At 35.4% G+C, this 18,710-nt stretch overlaps 1 protein-coding gene across 7 annotated transcripts in view; it reads right to left on the bottom strand.

Annotated features, from left to right (window-relative positions):
- The window catches only part of Mgat4c (MGAT4 family member C), a 187,077-nt gene that overhangs the window by 14,396 nt on the left and 153,971 nt on the right, over positions 1–18,710 (bottom strand). For 2 of the 7 annotated variants that reach the window (XM_090357547.1, XM_090357496.1), the window contains one exon: positions 2,651–2,722. The exons of 3 other annotated variants lie outside the window; for them this stretch is intronic. Coding sequence is in view for 3 of the 4 variants with exons in the window: in XM_090357496.1 (XP_090213622.1) it covers positions 2,651–2,722 (72 nt within the window). In the remaining variant the exon portion in view is untranslated. Of the gene's footprint in view, positions 1–2,650; positions 2,723–3,352; positions 4,409–18,710 lie in introns of those variants that run through there. 2 more of the 7 variants (XM_090357503.1, XM_090357521.1) reach the window with 2 other exon arrangements.

Below are 18,710 nucleotides of genomic sequence, written 5' to 3' on the forward strand. Positions count from 1 at the left end.
TTCAGTGACTTAATAAATAAGCCATTAAGTTTCAAAGTAACATCTTAGGCAACATAGATAACAATGTAGCTGTCAACATGAAGTTCATTTTAAATATAAAGGTGGAAGGAAAATGAAATCTAAACTATAGAAAAATTAATCAACAGTCCTTAGAGTAATATGTTAAATGACATCTAAATAATTGATGTAGTGTCAGTTTGTCAAAGGGAGAATAACTATCCTAAATATGCTTACGCCAAATACATTTCAGATAAATGAAGGAAAAATTGATGAACTAGAACAAAATCTTTCTTAAAGATTTTAATATTCATCCATCAGTGTGCGATGGAATATATAAACTGAACATCAGTGAATAAAGAAGATATTTACAAGTCTGCCACCGAAATTCTGGTGGTTTGGGAATACCCCACTCAACTACTTTGGGAACAGTTTTTTTCTTTTAAGTGCATGCAGGATATTTACCAAGACAGAATATTTTGGGTCATAAGGTAAGTCTCTTGAATATAAAAATACTGAAATTATGCAAAGCATATACGTTGATGATAACAATAATACATTAGAAAGACCCTAAAAACTCTCAACTATTTGGAAGTTAAATACTCTACTGATCTACCATGGGTTCAAGTATGCAAGGATACTACTAGGGAAATAGTTTGAAAGGAATGAAACTGAAACCTACAATACACAAACATGGAATTTGATGCAAGCAGTGCAATACTTAAATAACAGAAATTTACAATATTAGTTGTTTATGTTTAAAACAAGAAATGCCTATTATAAACCATGTGGGCTCAAGAAAACAGAAAAAAATAGCCCAATCTGATAGGTATTCTACCTCTTCTATTTAACAGTCAAGAGCAAGAGAACTCTGAACTTGAGTCCTGTCTGTGCTATACAGAAAGTTCAAAATCAGCATGAGCTAAATGGCAAGAACCTATTCCACTATATCATAAGCTAGGGATGAAAATCAATGGTAGTACTGCTTAGTATTCATAAGGACCTGAATTTAATTCCAGACACCACCAAAGATAAAAAGTAAAAATAAAATAAGTGAAATAGGGGCCGGAAGTTTGGCCTAGTGGTAGAGTGCTTGCCTAGCATGCACGAAGACCCGGGTTCGATTCCTCGGTACCACGTACATAGAAAAAAAAAAAACAGAAATGGTGCTGAGGCTCAAGTGGTAGAGCTCTAACCTTGAGAAAGTCCAAGGACAGTGCTTAGGCCCTGAGCTCAAGTCCACGACTGGCAAAAAAAAAAAAAAATAAGTGAAATAATCAAAGACTAAAAGAAAGAAGAATAAAACTAAATGGAATGCTAGTTCTTAGAAAAGCTCAGTCAAATGTCTTTTGTAAGATGATTGGAAATCAACAAAAAAAGAGACACAGTTATTAACATCAAGAATAAAATGTGATCTGAGTGCTGGTGGCTCAAACACCAATCCTAGCTACTCAGGAGTCTGGGTTTGAAGACTGCAGTTCAAACCCACAATGGAGAGGAAATACTGTGAGATTCTTTACCTTCAATTAACATCAAAAAGCTGAAATCAAGCTGTGACTCATATGGTAGAGTGTTAGCCATGAGGATGAAGTCTAAATGAGAATGTGCAGGACTTGAGTTCAAATTCTAGTAATAGTGCACACACACACACACACACACACAATGACTCAACTACTCTTCAGCAATTGTCACTGTAGCTGAGACATGTTGTAAATTCTGACTGGATATTACATATATCTTCCAAAAAGGCTCTCCCTTATCATTAATTTGGGCTGCTTTTATACTTGAATTATCAAAATACAATCCTCTAGGAATTTGGGTCTCATAATTTTGCTGAAGGGACAATAAGCTTCTTATTTGCTTCATTATTGGCATATATTTTAATTTCTAGATAAATTATGCTAAGCTCATTTTCATATAATTTATTTAAACTTCTTTATATAAACATCTGGAGATTAAGTGCTAACCATCATATGAAATATCCTTTTTCTTTTCATGAACATCTTAAGAGATGAATGAATACTGCTTTATATACTTTAGTCAACTTGGGAAGAAGTTGAGTTCTTGTCATATACTGTGAGATGAAACCTTCATGTTCAATGATGCTGTGAGTAAAAATTTAACATTTCCTACTTTTCCTTAGGCATTTATTATTCACTTGATTAATCTGTGATATTTTTACGATATTACGAGTTGACATTGTATCGGTCTTTTATAGTGCTGCTATTTTGTTCCGCATTGACAAAATTCTTATCCTTAACCAAATTTTGGTCAGGCTCCATCAAGCTCGTCTTGATCTAGACTTGATCTAGCAATTTTCTTGCTAATTCTAGTGAGTTTATTCAGATTCCAGCTACTCCTGTCTCTGTTTCTCCGTATATCCGTCAGAAACTTGATTAAGTTCTTCATATGCTTCCATTAGTCATATCCTGATTGTTAGCTATGAATGTGGTTTCCTTTGTTATATTCAGAGTTGAGCTCAGATTCTTTCTTTACTAAGGAATACCCTCCTAGAAAAACATGGAATGAAGTCCATTCTAGACTAGTGTCACAAGTAAGTTTTTCCCTAACAGTATTGTGGTGGTTTGGATACAATTACGTTCATCACTGGATTTCTACCGGCCCCACAAATACAAGCCATTACATGCTTTACCTTCACTGCTGACTGGTTGATGGTAAACACATTGGTGATTTCGACTTCTGAGTCAGGGCTGAAAATGATAATCTGTTGAAGCATGGAAAGAAGAGATCTTGATTGTTAAAGTTTTAATTGCACAGCATATAAGCTACAATGCAGCCCAACTGAAACTGAATTTGAAGTCCTAGGTTCCTATTAGTAAAAAAAGATGGGTTAGACTAGGAAAGGTTTGAAAATTATCTTTTGTGGTAGAGGACCATTTTTTTTCTGGCTTTTTCAGTCCCCATTGTGAATTTACTTGTGCATTCCAGAGGCTAGAAAACTCTGAAGCCCTTTATGGGCTTGGCCTCTGTTTTCTATTTGATCCTCTTGCTCTTAGGATTTCTCAATCAATTGTAGTTTTCTAAAACACCTGCTCAGCCAAAGTAGTATATCTTTCTTCTTGTCAAATTCTTCATATTTGCAGATGGTTTGATTTTATACTTAACAGACTCTAGAAATTCAATGAAAAAGCTTCTAGATTGGATAAAACATCATTAGGAACTTAGTAGGATATAAAAGAATGCTCACCCCCTCAAAAAAAAGTTCTTATACACTAACTTCAGGAAAGAAATCAGGGAAATAATTCTATTTACAATGGTGTCAGAAACAATAAAACATATTTAGGAGTTAAATAAGGACGTGTAACAAGAAAGCTTGTAATGAAAAACTCAATACCATAAAGTAATTGAAGAAGGCATTAGAAGATGGAAAATTTTGCTCTGCTCATGGATTGACAGAATCAAAATGGTGAAAATGGCCATATTACCACAGGAAATCTACAAATTCTAGGCAATAGCCATCTAAGTCCCAAAGTCAATCAACTGAAATTCATTTTTCATATTGCCACAGTCACTGCCCATCCTTATTTCATCTAGTCAGTCTAAAAAAATCAACAGCAAACACTTCCAACTAACAAAAAAATCTCAAGATTATTCAGTGGAGATTTTATCATACACAATTCCAACAAGAAATCCAGCTAGGTTGTTTAAGGAAAAATAGAATAATTCTTCTAAGTTTAAGAGGCAAGACTGACAAAGATCCTTTCTGTGCTGAACAGGTTTATAGGTCAAGTTGGGTTTTTCTGAAGAACACCTAGATCACTAGGAAAGTTGTATTTTGATGTGTCTGTGATAGTATGTCTGGTGGAGATTAGCATCCAAGTTGATAGTTGAAGAATCAGTGGATGGTGAGTGAACACCAATTTTTACCACTGTCCCAGATAAAACAAAGGAAGCAAAGAAGGTCCATTAATAATCTCTTGGTTTTGTAGCTGAGACTCCATCTTTTCTTAGCTTTTACATCAGAGCTCCAGGCGATCCGATCTGTGTCTTCTAAAACATATACCTGTTTTTTTTGTGTGTGATTCAGAGGATCTCTGAGTTTACTGACCCAGAGCATGGATTCTCTGTTTGCTAGCTTTCAGAAGTCTTCAACAGAATAAGATTCTGACCTCTAGTCAGCAGGAGCTTGTTACTAGATTCTTTGCCAAACTTTTATTTTCTTAAAAATTGTCTGTTGCCTTGCTTCTTCTGTTCAAAGTGCCTTCCAGAAACTTCATGTGAATGATTCCCTTAACTTTGGCAATCAATATGGATGGTACAGCCTCCCTATTAGTAGTATTCTTCATCCTTTCCTTCCTAGAGGTTGGTAGGCTAACCCGGGGGGGAGGGGAGTGGGAAAGGAAGCTGATTTTGGAAGCTCCACCCCTAAACCCCAGGAGAGGAGGCAGAAGAGAGGAATGCAACCCAGAAGAGCTCAGGATGTGCATCTGCCTAGAGGCCTTTTGTCGATGGTTGTCTGGTCATATGCACGGGGATCACATAATCAATTGTGACTCAAGGCTTGACTCAATGTGTCTGAATGTATCTGCAGATGATCTCAGCTCATGATGGTGAACCAACATGGCAGCACTGCAGCAGTTTAAGAGAGCAGCTCAACTGGCCCTTCAGGCAACAGTGTGGATTAAGGAAAGACTTTCACACTGGGGCACCACTGACCATCTGACCATCTGGATCTAAGACGTGGGCAGTGAGAGTAACCTAGTGAATCCTTTTTATCCTCATTCTTTGCACCTAGAAGAGCATAAATCCTAAAACTCTTCAAAAAATATTTAGCAGCATACTTGTGGCTCTGTGAACCTTGGTCACTAGGGTGCTGAAATCTGAGGATTAGGTTCTAGGCTAGCCCAAGCAGGAAAGTCCATGAGACTTTTATCTCTGATTAACCTCCAAAAAATTGGAAGTGGATCTGTGGTTCAAGTGGTAGATTACTAACAGAGAGAGAGGGGGGGAGGGAGGGAGGGAGAGAGAGAGAGGAAGAGAGAGAGAGAGAAGACAGAGACAGAGACACAGAGAGACACACAGAGAGACAGAGACAGAGACAGAGACAGAGAAAGGCACAGTTTCAGTTTTAAGTTCAAGCCCCAGAAAATATATGCATATATATGTATGTATCTGAAAATAGCTTTGCTTGTACTCCTTAGGTCAGCATGCAGTGATACTCTTAGGAGAAACTGATACCTGGCAGAAGTTGGGAGTACTTGTACAGGTAGGAGACTCAGAGGGACTCCACAGTTAAGTTTTATTGTTGTTGCTGTTGTTTTTAATGAAATTTACTGTTTCTTCATCCCCTATCTACTAACGTTTCCCATTAGGTGAATAACCAAAACCTGATCTTCATTGAAATGCATAAAATTGTTTCATATTTGATAACAAGACAAAAATGAGAAGAGAATCAGGTAGCAGCAAATAACAAAAGTCTGAAAATATTAAAAATGCTTGATATTTATTTACATTATTAATATTAATCATTATATTAGAACTGAGATAAATAATAAAAAGACTGGCCAGAGTTCAAGACACTCTCTCCCTCTTTGTCACTCTTATTATAACTGTGGGTACTGTGGACCACGTCTGTAAGCAGAATTCTGAGGAGGGTCTAAGGAATAGGCAGGGAAAATGCTGTGATTTCAAATTTCCTTACTTGGCTGAATGAAAGACTGGTGGTCTGTCACCTCCTGTTGAAGGATACTGCAGTTTATTTGTATCAAGGAATTTTAGGGGAGTATCTGATATATAATCTGATATTTGTAATAGAATGCAAATATGATTTGATATTATAAAAGGTATACAATTCGGGGACATGTTTCATCTATTGAGCCATCTACTTGTCTTCACTGCGTAATATGCAAACATGTACAGAAATATACTTTGCCATTTGAACATTACAAATGTATATCATTTATTTCAAGTCATTGTTCTTGGAAGCATTTAAAGTATTTGTTTTTGAAAATTATTCTGTTTCTTCTTGGGAAGACCAATGTGGAAATTTGTTTGCACCAGCTCAAGAAAAGTATTAATTTATTACAGAGTGGATACTGCTATAAAATGCCAAAACCATAGGTCTGGTTTCTTAGAATGCATGCACTGTGCTTGTGACCACAAAAATCCTCATATTTCTGGGATATTATTTGACTACTTGCAACAAATTGCTGAATATTAGTGAGCCAAGCACTCCCTTCTCAGGAAGCATTTCTAAGTAAAAAATCCCATGTCTGCAACGCAAAACTTTTCTATGGTCTTACAAGGTTTTTAAAATGAAAACCAAATTCCTGCTTATATAAAGAAATGTGGCTTCATTCGTTAACCCCAAGGCGCAAAGTTGTAAGTTATACTTTATTCAGTAGTCTGTCTTAACATGAACAGAATGCAAAAGCAAATTCCATCTGGTAAATCACACAAGCCTCTCTATATTCAACAATTAACCCCACATCAAAGAAACATGAAGAATTGCCATCCATCAGTTCATTGTCCAACATGTGCCACTATGTGTGTCTGACTTGCTTGGCTTGCTTTTTTAAATGCTTGCCCAATTTGTTTTTCTACTTTGTTCTGTGGAAGGCTAAACATGCCCTCCAGGCAGCATTCAATACTTCCTGATGAATAGACAGAATGTTGCTGACACCACAAAAGCTTCAGTAAGGTTTTACAAAACATGATTATCATTATATTTTATACAAAAGTCTGCTATATTGACAAGATCCAATGGAATTGTTGATTTTTTTTCTGTTACTTTTTTTTACAGTCCCAGGTTGTATTGTCTATTTCTAGCAATAAGTGGTAGTGAAGTGAAAAATGATGAAAGCTAGTCTATTCCATAGGGTTTAGAGCAGTGCCTAGCAAGATTTATTTTCTGGCTCATTTTCAGATTCAACACAGATAAAAATGTTAGTCTGAATAGATTGTGCATTTCCATACCACTGACAATAAAATAGTAAAAATATAGCTGAGTCCTAGCAGCACAACCCTGTAACTCTAAGTGGTTGAGATCAGGATTATGGTTCTAGGCCAGCCTGGGCAGAAAAGTCCACCAGATCTCATCTCAGTGGAAGAAGTGGTATGGTGGTATACAACTGCCATCTAAGGGTCTGGGAGGGCCATAATGGGCCAGGAATGTGCCTTGGTAGAAAGCAAGACCAATTTTAAAAATAACCAGCATAGCCAGGTGCCAATGCCTCAGACCTGTCATCCCAGCTACTCAGTAGGCTGAGATCTGAGCATCCCGATGTGAAGCCAGCCTGGAGAGAAATGTCCCCATGAGATTCTTATCTAAAATTAACAACACAAAAACCAGAAGTGGTGCTTGGCTCAAGTGATAGAGCTCTAGCATCTGCTAATCTATTTTCTGTTGCTGTACCAAAATATCTAAGGTAGTAGGGTCTATCTCTCTATCTATCTATCTACTTATTTAAAAAGTCTACTTAACTCAATAAACATACTAATTACAGCATCCCTTTTTATTTGGCATGTATTTTCTAGTCTTTTTTCTGTTGCTGTATTGAAATATCTAAGGTAGTAGGTTAAATATGCAGTATATATGACCTATATTATCTATCTATCTAAATATCTGTCTATTTAAAAGATCTATTTAGCTCCATAAACACACTGATTATAGCATTCCTCTTTATTTGGTCTTTAGTGAGGCCTTCCCAGGATATGATATCATAATGGACTGAGTGTGTAATTTTCTGTGCTCCTTTAGAGGGAAGTTACATCTTTTAAGCCACTTAGTGGACAAAATAAATTTGTTGAATAAAGGATATGAAATAGTTTTAATTAAATACATATAATTATGTTTTAAAGTCACTATTTCCTTTATTTATTAAGTCTTTAAAAATTCACACATGAATTTTTAATTTTTATTTTATTTATTTACTTGTTTGTTTATTTTTGTGAAATGGGGCTTGAACTTGGTCTGAGCACTGTTTCTGAGCATTTCAGCAGGAGGCTACCACCTTATGCTTGCCTACCCTTGATCAAGCCCCACTTCCTGTTTTCTAGAGGTTAATTAGAGATAAGAGTCTCAAGTCCTTTTGAGCCTGGGCTGGCTTTGAACCTTAATCCTCAGATTTCAGCCTCCAGAGTACCTAGTATTTATTACCAATGTGAGCTGCCACGCCTAATCTTAATTTATTTGCTAATTTTTATTTTTCAATTTCCAGACTTGGGTTTAGGATGAAGTTACATTAACACCTGAGCTATGCTAAGAGCTTTTTGGCAGTCTTGTGTCACTTAGCTCATTCTTCAGGTAAAAGCAGAGTCAAAACTTTATCTTTCCTCATAGTTTCCATAAATAGATTATCTAGTGATTTTTAGTAAAATATATTTTAGAAAGATTTATTAATCTGGACTTATTATAAGCTCCTTAACTATAATTTTCACATCAACTTTTCTACCTCTCCTCTTTCATGTCCTTGGGGAAAGAATTACTTTATTGATTAGGGAGTTATGGTCTAACTACATAATAAAAACCTATACTGGAAAGCTCATTTTAGAAATAAATTAATATTTTCAACAGTGTAAAACAATTTTCCTATGCTCATCTTGTAAAATAGTTTGCATTATTTCCCATGAGTATCCAAACATCACTGATTCATGACATCATTCAGATAATCAATTAACTCAAAAAATTATATAAATTTCTTCCCTATGGGTAACACCCAGTGGTTCTGTACTAACATACTTATATTTCTCTATCCAATATCTAGATATATCATTGAAGAATTAAAGTAGGAATCAATATTTTTAGTGTTGAAAGCCCACTCAAGGTTTCCATAGATTAGTTCTCAATAGAAGCTAAGGTACTCATGAGATAAGTTTTGGAAGCGTATTATGAAAGCATTGTTGTAAAATACTTTTATAGCCAGGTACAGTGGCTCACACCTATAATCCTAGCTACTCAGGATACTCAGATGTGAGAATCGCTGTTCAAAGTCAGCCCATGCACTAAATAGTTAATGAGACTCTTTTTTTCTTTTTTTTTTTTAATTGTGATTAACAGAAGGGTTATATTCATCAGATAGAAAGTACATTTCTTAACAATCATTGCTACCCCTTCTCATGTTTTTGTCCCCATTTCCCTCCCCCACTCCCTCCCTCATTTTGTTTTAATGAGACTCTTATTTCCAATTAACCACTAGAAAACCAGAAGTAGTACTGTGGCTCAAGGGGTAGGGTGGTAGCCTTGAGCTGAATAGCTCAGGGGTAATGCCCAGGCCCAGAGTCCCTGGACCAGGGGGGAATAAAGAAAACATTAACAACAACATTTTTATAATTCTTAGATTTAAACACTGAGTTTGAAACACTTCCCATCACTTTTTGCCTTGGTTATTTTTAAATTCAGACTAAACTTTTTCCCCAGGCCATCCTGGTCTACAGTCTTCCTGTTTGAGGAAGTGACACCAGGTTCTTGGTGTCACTAGTGGTGTACTCAGGTACTGTACTTTGCCCATGGCTGGGATAAGAAACAATTGCCACCATTCTCAGCCATTGAATCACATGAGGTCTTAGAAAAAAATAATAATGCTCAGGATGGAAGCACACATGACTATCTGATTTCTTCCTTTGTAGCTAGTCACATAGGCTTGAGTCACTGCAGAAAGCTGGTTGTGGGATGATTGTTTTACATTCTCTTCCAACTGTTTTTTTGAGGGTAATTAGTTTAATTTTATTTTGGTCCTGGATATTGAGCAGAGGGCCTGGGCACTGAATTTGAACTTCTGTTTAAGGCTAGTGCTCTACTACTGGAGCCTCAGTTCTATTTCCAGCTGTTTTGGTAATTAACTGAGGATAGAAGTATGATGGGTTTTTTTTTTGCCAGGTTGGCTTTGAACCATGATCCTTTGATCTCAGTCTCTTGAGTAACTAGGATTACAGATATGAGAAACCAGAGCCTGACTCTTTTAACTAGTGGCTCTTTATTATCCTTTTAATGTTCTTAAGACTCAAATAAGGGATTGTGGGGCACGTCACATCAAGGAAATGAAATGCTGTAAAAGGCCTACCTTGTGGTCCAGTGCTCACTTCCTGGTTTTGGAAATCCAACCTGCCTGTCACCTCCTTGGGAGGTTTGGCTGTGGTTTGTGATGTAAAATAAGGCTACCTAGAACCCATGGATTGGCCCCACCGCCCTCTCTGATGGCACTTACCTCCCCTTGCCCTTCCCACCTGTATGCTGATAGACTCCTGCATCTTACTTTAGCTCCTTGTACTTTCCCAATAAACGAGTTCTGCTGTGACAGTCTCCCTCTGGAGAGGGAGGGCTGGGTGAAGGCGCCCGGTTGGCCCTAACCTTTCTTGGTCTCGTCTTAGTTGGGGAGTGTTCTCCTTGCCCCTCCTTTGGGTCAGGAGGTAAAAAGCGCTAAAAACCACGACAAGGGATGATATCACACACACACACACACACACACACACACACACATATATACTTATGTACATGCATATGTATTGTTAAGAAAAAGCAGATATTAACGAAAGGTTATTATGATTTGCCAGAGATATACTCAAATCAAGAATATATCTATCCAGAAGAATGTGATCCTAGGCATTATGCTATATTGTTTCTCTTCCAATAGCAAAAAAAAATTCTTTATTTTATATATGTAGAATATATGCATAAATGTCATGTATATATGTATAAATATACCCACAGAGGGAAGTCAGAACACATCCATACACACATACATTACAAAGTCTGCCAAATTGTTGGTTATATCCCCAACATAATTGTGTTAGGAAGAATGCTGCTTATAGTGCCACAGCTACATTTTGTAACTGTGATATTCATATTACCTATCGCTGAGACTTATGAATTTGCTTCTGTAAGAATTAAAAATGTCACAAAAAAGGGAATATCTAACTGTGAAGCAGGAAATAATGTGTCTATGTTAAGTGTATTTTATTTGCTTCTTTATATTTGTATTTATTGTCATTCACAAAAGAACTCACAATATCTTTAATTACGTGACTCTCACTATGAATTCTAAAATTCACTTCACTTTGTGAAGTTATCTTTTGATAACTATCTCATGATAGATTATCATGATCTTAGTGTTCCTAGAAGAAGCACTAAATACCTCTCATTCACCAATATAAAGTATTATAGACAATAACGGCTTGCAATCAATGGAATATCGATTCTCTCTAGACCTGTGGTGCCTTTATAACAAGAAAGTGTCAATCACATCCTGTTAAGCCTGCAACTCTCAAATTCATCTGTTAAACTGTTTTATGATGTTCTGTGTCACTTGAAATCCTGAGACGTTCGATAATTGTATCTGCTGATTTCACAGTAAAATATAGTGAATTAATTGTCACTTATTTTTTGCCCTGCTACATATAAGTACCCCGCACCCATCACCATACTGAATATCTGGCCACATATTCCAAACGTGGTAGGAAACAGGTAGCTCATGCCTGTGTGCCCAGAAACTCAGGATGTTGATATTCGAGCATCAGTTAATTAAGTAGTTTGAGCAAAAGTGAGGCTCTGAATGGATTTATTATTATTATTATTATTATTATTATTATTATTATTGCCAGTCCTGTGGCTTGAACTCAGTGTTATGGCACTGTCCCTGAGCTTCTTTTGCTCAAGGCTAACACTCCTCTACTTGACCTCAGTTCCACTTCCAGCCTTTTCTATTTATGTGGTACTGAGGAATTGAACCTAGGGTTTCATTCATGCTAGGCAAGCTTTCTCTATTTATGTGGTACTGAGGAATCAGACCTAGGGTTTCATTCATGCTCTACCATTGAGCCATATTCCCAGCCCTAAGGCTGTGAATTTTATCGTCAGTAGCCTCAAAAAGGGGGGTTTTTTTTTGAAGTAAAGGAGGAGAAAATTCTGTGTTATAACTGGCAATGCTTTATAATCCCTAATTTTATGTTCTCATTTAGATATAGTTTCACCCTGTCATGATTATGGAAACATTTTAACTTGTTTGTTCACTCAAAGTTGTGTTCCATGCATGATATTTTGCACTGTTTTTCTGAAGTATTTATTATTGTGTTGATCATATGACTCACAATTATGAAAGGACTTAAAAGTTCACCAAGTGATATTTTTAAATGTACACATCTATAAGTATTAAATCTAGACAATTTCCATTATCATATATAGATACCACACAGAGCTTTTAGCTCTATGCCTATCTATGGGTTAACAGAACTGCAAATGAAGGCAACACTGAGATTTCATCCACCTGAGTCAGAATGGTATCATGATGTAAATAAACAAAAAATGCTAGCAGGATTGTGGGGAAAGTAAATTATTTTGGAAGTTAAGTTCTATCATTTTCTACGCTGGTGTTCTTCCAGTTGAGGCATGCCTACAGAACTCATTTTGCTAGTTAAAGATGGAGTGTAATGAGCTTTAAGAAAATTGTAATAACCTATATCTTAGCCTTCTGACGAAGTAGGCTTATAGGTATAAACCAATTCTCTCGTGGAAAAAGTGCACTCAATCATTGTTGGTGAGAATGTACATTAGTTCAATCACTCTGAAAATCAGTATGCAGATTTCTTAAAGAATAAAAATAGGAGTACCATGTAATCCCACTGTACCATATGTCCAGAGGAATGTAAATCATCACAGAACAGAGATACTTTAAAAATTGTGGCCACTCTTCACAACATCCAAAATGTAGCAAAAATTTAGTTGCCCATCCATAGAAGAACAAATAAAGAAAATAAATATGTATATACTTAACAGAGCAGTATTTGAGTTATAAAGACTCATACATTTTTTTACAGGAAAATAGATGAAGGTCAGATGTTAGGTAAAAAAACAAATTGGAGATCATATATAAATTGAAATAAGCCAGAATCAGCAAGAAATGTATATCATCATTTTCCTCATATGCAAACATGTGCATATGAATATGACCTAAAGGTGAATAGGAAATTATGGAAGGAACCAGCATTAAAGACTAAAAGATAAAAGTCATGGAGCAGTGAATGTAATTGAAGTGCTTTATATGCATATATAGAAGTAGAATAATGAAACCCACTTAAATTGGAAGGAAAAGGGAAGGGAAGAATAGGAAGACTAATTATGGGGATGAACTTACTGAAATGCATAATTTCATGAATGAAAATATCACATTAAATGCCCATTATATAATTAATATATGCTATTAAAATAGATATTAAAATAATTTCTTGTATCATAAACTGAAATCTCATAGCAAACTTGTTAATAGGAATTATAAGGACCATAGCCATTTTACATGTCAAGGTTATTGAAATTAAACTATTTCTTTGAAGGTATACAAATGCTAAGTAGTAGAGCTAGGATTCAAGCCAGAAAGCTTGTTATAAGGCCAGAATTCTTATTCAGAGAAAAGAAAATCTGTACCATTTTCTGAACTTGATGAAACTATTAATATTCTTAAGTAGACATTGAAAAACTTCTCTAAGATGAATTTTGGAGAAGAATTAAAAATGGAGATATGACTTTACATGTAAATATATTTTTGGAAACAAATAACATAAATAATAAAATTGTTAAAAGATGGAAAATATTAAATATGTTTTTATTTGAATAGTTGTGAGTCTATAATACATTTGTAAACACAATTGAACAAAAATTTAAGGTTTTGACAGCAATTTTTCAAAAACTACTGAAAATATTGTTGAATCCAGTTTAACAAGCAAAATTTAAAATATAATGTTAGTCTTCTGGGATATATCTTTTTTTTTTTTTGTGCCAGTCCTGGGCTTGAGCTCAGGGCCTGAGCACTGTCCTTGGACTTTCTCAAGGCTAGAGCTCTACCACTTGAGCCTCAGCACCACTTCCGGCTTTTTTCTATGTATGTGGTACTGAGGAATCGAACTGGGGTCTTCATGCATGCTAGGCAAGCACTTTAACCACTAGGCCAAACTCCCAGCCCCGGGATATATCTTTTAAATGGAAAAGCATGCTACCATATGGCATGATCACTTTTATATCACTGCTGGCAGCTTTCCAGCTTTGTAGTTTGATTTCAAATATTCATTGATATATTTTAATATACATACACACATGTATATATTTATATATGTATATTAAACCTATGTCTATATATATGTTAAAAGATATGATTATCACATGATAAATTCATTTGTTTTCAAATCAGTCAAAATTTAGGATTGCAAGTGAATTTGGCTTTGGTGTGTTCATTTGCCTGTGTATTTTTTTTTTCTTTTGCCAGTCTGGGGCTTGAACTCAGGGACTGGGCACTGTCTTTGGACACTTTTTGCTCTACTACTTGAGCCCCATGCCAATTCTGGCTTTTTCTGAGTTTGTGGTACTGAGGAATCAAACCCAGGCCTTCATGCATGCTAGATGAGCACTCTACTACTAGGCTATGCTTTGGCCCCTTGCCTGTGTATTTTATCATGTGTTTTCTTCCTTCATTAGTTCCTTTGGCAAAGTTTCTGTGTCTCTTCCTTGGCTAAACCATGAGAATATAGGTATGAATTTAATATTTTCCTCCAAAGAAGCATACTATCTCTTCTTTGAGTTTTTTTTTCATTTCTAATTAAACATAAATTCTTACTGCACATAATAATTATGTTTACCATAGCCATAATTAGGCAGGAAGAACAATTAATATTTCTCCTACTCCAGGGAGGTGGCAAGACAAACATGTTAGTTAAACAATACAAGTTTTGTAACTCCTATCTGTCTAGAGAAGGTATAGTCATATCACAGTAAGAATGGAAATCTAAAGGAAATTTGTTGTCATTTTATTTCAGGTTAGTCATGAAACAGGTCTACTGTACACATTTTCCATGTGATCGTAGCCAAAAGGTGATAAATCATATACTTCCTCTCAAAATAAAATTATATTTGCCCTTGGCTTTGCATCATTACAACCATACTACCCACTTAGAATGCTCATTCATGCTGCTAATAATAGTCCATATTGTCTTTGTAAAATTCCGATTTATCCAAATTAGATTCACCTGAGAATTTGTAGTAAGATTTTGAGAAATAGGGTTGGCAAATATTTCATTTCAAGAATTAGTATTAACGTCCTGAATGATGTCATTTACTTTTTTATGTGCCTTTTTATTGTTCACACACACACACATACACACATATTCCAGGTATATATATCCAGTATATATATATATATATATAGGTATATGTATATAGATAGATAAATAGATACACACACCCATGCATATATATATATATATGCAGGTTTATTTATATATAACTGAATTGTCTTCATTCTAGACTGTTAAATTGACCTGTTACCTACATTTGAAGAGTCAAGTCTAAATTTCATCTCATTTCTGTATCTGCTTTATACAGACATGTAAAAGCCACACAGACATAGACTTAAGCCTCAGATTCCTAAATTTTAAGTTAGCTTACTAACACCTGACTTGGATTGATGAGATCATATCTAGAGCTTGTGGACAGAAAAATAGCTGCTTTTGCTTACTAAGGTACATTGACTTAAGAATATATTTCAGAATTAAAAAAATAAAACAAAAAACAGGACACATTTTTAAAAACTGCTAAACCTAGCCAAATGCTAGCAAAGTAGAATGTTGACAAATAACTGTTAATGAGATTGATAAAATTCACCTAAATACAATATCATTTTCAGCCTAGTTCTAATTGCTGTGGAATATTTTTGGTACTTCTGTAACAAATAGTACTGGGGATAGAATTCAGGCCCATGAGCTTGCAAGGTATAATTACACCACTTGAACTATGTATTAGTCAATTTGTCTGCATTTTTTTTTGAAATACCATTACCCTAACTATTCCAAGGTTAGTCTCTTTATCTCCCAGGCTACCTTGGATTCAAGTCAATATGCTTCTGCCTGGTTATTTCTGATTTTTTTAAATGCACAGTCACAAAGGCAAATGACTCTGTGATTATATATGTTTTTAGTTTCTTTTATTTGAATAGTACCACTAGTCTACAAGTCAAGTAGAATCAAAGAATTAAGAAGAAGTACTCAATAGATGAGAAGTTTCTCAGCCTTGCTAGATTTTTCCCTAGTTGAAGGAAAATATTTATGTCAATTGTTGTTCCAGAAAGATAGGATTGAAGCTTAGTTTGAGTTTTAGATAAGAAAGTCAATGGACAACTCATTCTATGTGGCACTGTATATGCTGTCAAATAATGGGTAGGTTTTATACCCACTGCTGATTTTATATGCTTTTCAAGTACCTATTTTGCTACATACACATTGCTTTTGAACTACTTAGGCTGAGAACTGGCCTGGTTTAAAAAAAAAAAACTAGTGAGACCATGCCATAGTGTGAAAACATATAGTGTTTTCTCTGCTTTTGGCAGACATGATTCCTTGTATTAAAAGACAGGATACCAAATAACAAAGCAAAGGAAAGGAGCTCATTAAATATTTCTTTAAGATTATAAGTGATTATTTTTTCAAGATTAATTTATTAGAATGAGGACAGTAACTTGTATAATTTAATATGGTAGTTCAAGATATTAGTGATGACACATTCTGCACAGCTAATAAGGACCTTTACAGACAGATGTGTTGTAATTAGTTTCTTGCTTAGAATTGTCACTTTATATCTTGAAAAATGTGTGTAGCCCTTATTAACATTAAAAGAACTGTAACTCAATAGAAGAATGGATCAAGAAGATGTCTACTTATACAAAATGGAATTCTATGCTGCCGTCAGAAAGAATGAAATTGTCGTATTCATAAGAAAATGGAAATTCTTGGAAAAAATCATATTAAGTGAAGTAAGCTAGACCCAAAGGAACATAGGCTCAATGGTTTCCCTCATTTGTAATAATTGGGTACACAACTAGGACTCTTCAAGCAGATGAGAATCCTATGTACATAAGGTCCTATGTACAGAAAACCTATGTACATAAGATCATATAGGATGAGACTAAAGGAAAGGCACTAAGGATATGGAAACAAGAGGTTTATATTGTGTAATTGTTTTTCTTATAGTACTATGTTATTTCTCTTCTCTTTTTTTATCTTATGGTTAATCTCATGTTACTGTATTTGATTTTGTTACCTGGTATATATTATATAAATATGTATATATATGTTCACTTGTTTATTGGATATATGGAAGGGGGAAAACAAGATGATTGGGAAGGTTGGGGGGAGTGAAATAGGGACAAAACAATGAGAAGGCGTATCAATGTGTGAGAAGTAATGCACCTACTATCTGACGAATGTAACTGTAACCCCTCTATGCATTATCTTGACAATAAAAAAAACAACAAAAACAAACTGAATGTGTTTGCACTCCCACCAACAGTGTAGTAGGGATCCCTCCTGGCCACATCCCCTCCAGCATCTGTTGTTATTCATTTTCCTGATCCTGGCCATTCTAACTGGAGTGAGGTGGAATCTTAGAGTTGTTTTGATTTGCATTTCTTTTATGACCAGAGATGTTGAGCATTTCTTCATGTGTCTATAGGCCATTTTTGTTTCTTCTTCAGAGAAGACACTCTTTAAGTCTTTGGCCCATTTTTTAATGGGATGGTTGTTACTTTGGGGTTTAGTTTTGGAGTGATTCAATTTTTTGAGCTGTTGATATATTTTAGATATGAGGCCTTTGTCCATTGTATGGTTGGTGAAGATCTTCTCCCACTCTGTAGGCTTCCTAATTAATTTACTAGCTATGTCCTTTGCCATACAAAAGCTCTGCAGTTTAATGCAGTCCCACTTATCCAGCCTTTCTCTTATTTGCTGTGATTCTTGGTCTTATGAAAGTTTCAACCTGTGCCAAGGAGGCCTAATGTATCTCCTATTCCTTCTTGTAAAGTTTTCAGTGTGTCAGCTTTTACCTCCAGGTCTTTGATCCATTTGGAGTTAATTCTAGTGCAGGGTGACAAAGAAGGACCCAATTTTAGTTTTCTGCAGGTGCTTAAACAGTTCTGCCAGCACAACTTGTTGAAGAGGCTGTCTTTCTTCCATTCTATTTTTTTGGCTCCCTTGTCAAAGATTAGGTGGCTATAGGTCTGTGGTTTAATATCTGGGTCCTCAGTTCTGTTCCATTGGTCTTCAGGCTGTTCTTGTGCCAGTACCAAGCTGTTTGATAATTATAGCTCTGTAATAGAGTCTAAAGTTTGGAATTGAAATTCCTCCAGCGCTGTTCTTTCTGCTAAGAAGTCTTTTTGCTATATGGGGTCTTTTATTATTCCATATGAAATTTTGGATTGCCTGTTCTATTTCTTTAAAGAATGCCATTAGGATGTTGATGGGTTTTGCATTGAATTTGTAGATAGCCCTTGGCAAGATTGTCATTTTCACAATGTTGATTCTTCCAATCCAGGAGCATGGAGGGTTTTACATTTCCTTAGTTCTGCTTTAATTTCCTTTTTTAGTGTTTGAAAGTTTTCATCAAAAAGGTCCTTTACATTCTTAGTTAAGCTAATTCCTAGGTACTTTGTTTTCTTTGAGGCTATTGCAAAAGGAGTTGCTTTCCTGATTATTGCCTCGTTTCTCTCACTGTTGGCATAGAGGAAGGCAGTTGATTTTTGAGGGTTAATTTTATAGCCTGCTACCCTTCCAAAGTTTTGAATCTGCTCAAGGAGCTTGGGAGTAGAGTTTATAGGATTCTTTAAATACAGAATCATGTCGTCTGCAAAGAGGGATAGTTTTACTTCCTCTTTCCCTATTTGGATCCCCTTTATGCTATTTTCTTGCCTTTTTGCACTGGCTAGGAATTCTAATACTATGTTAAA

This window comes from Megascapheus bottae, chromosome 2 (assembly GCF_031878675.1).
Source record: "Megascapheus bottae isolate mThoBot1 chromosome 2, mThoBot2.hap1, whole genome shotgun sequence".
Classification (NCBI taxonomy): Eukaryota; Metazoa; Chordata; class Mammalia; order Rodentia; family Geomyidae; genus Megascapheus; species Megascapheus bottae.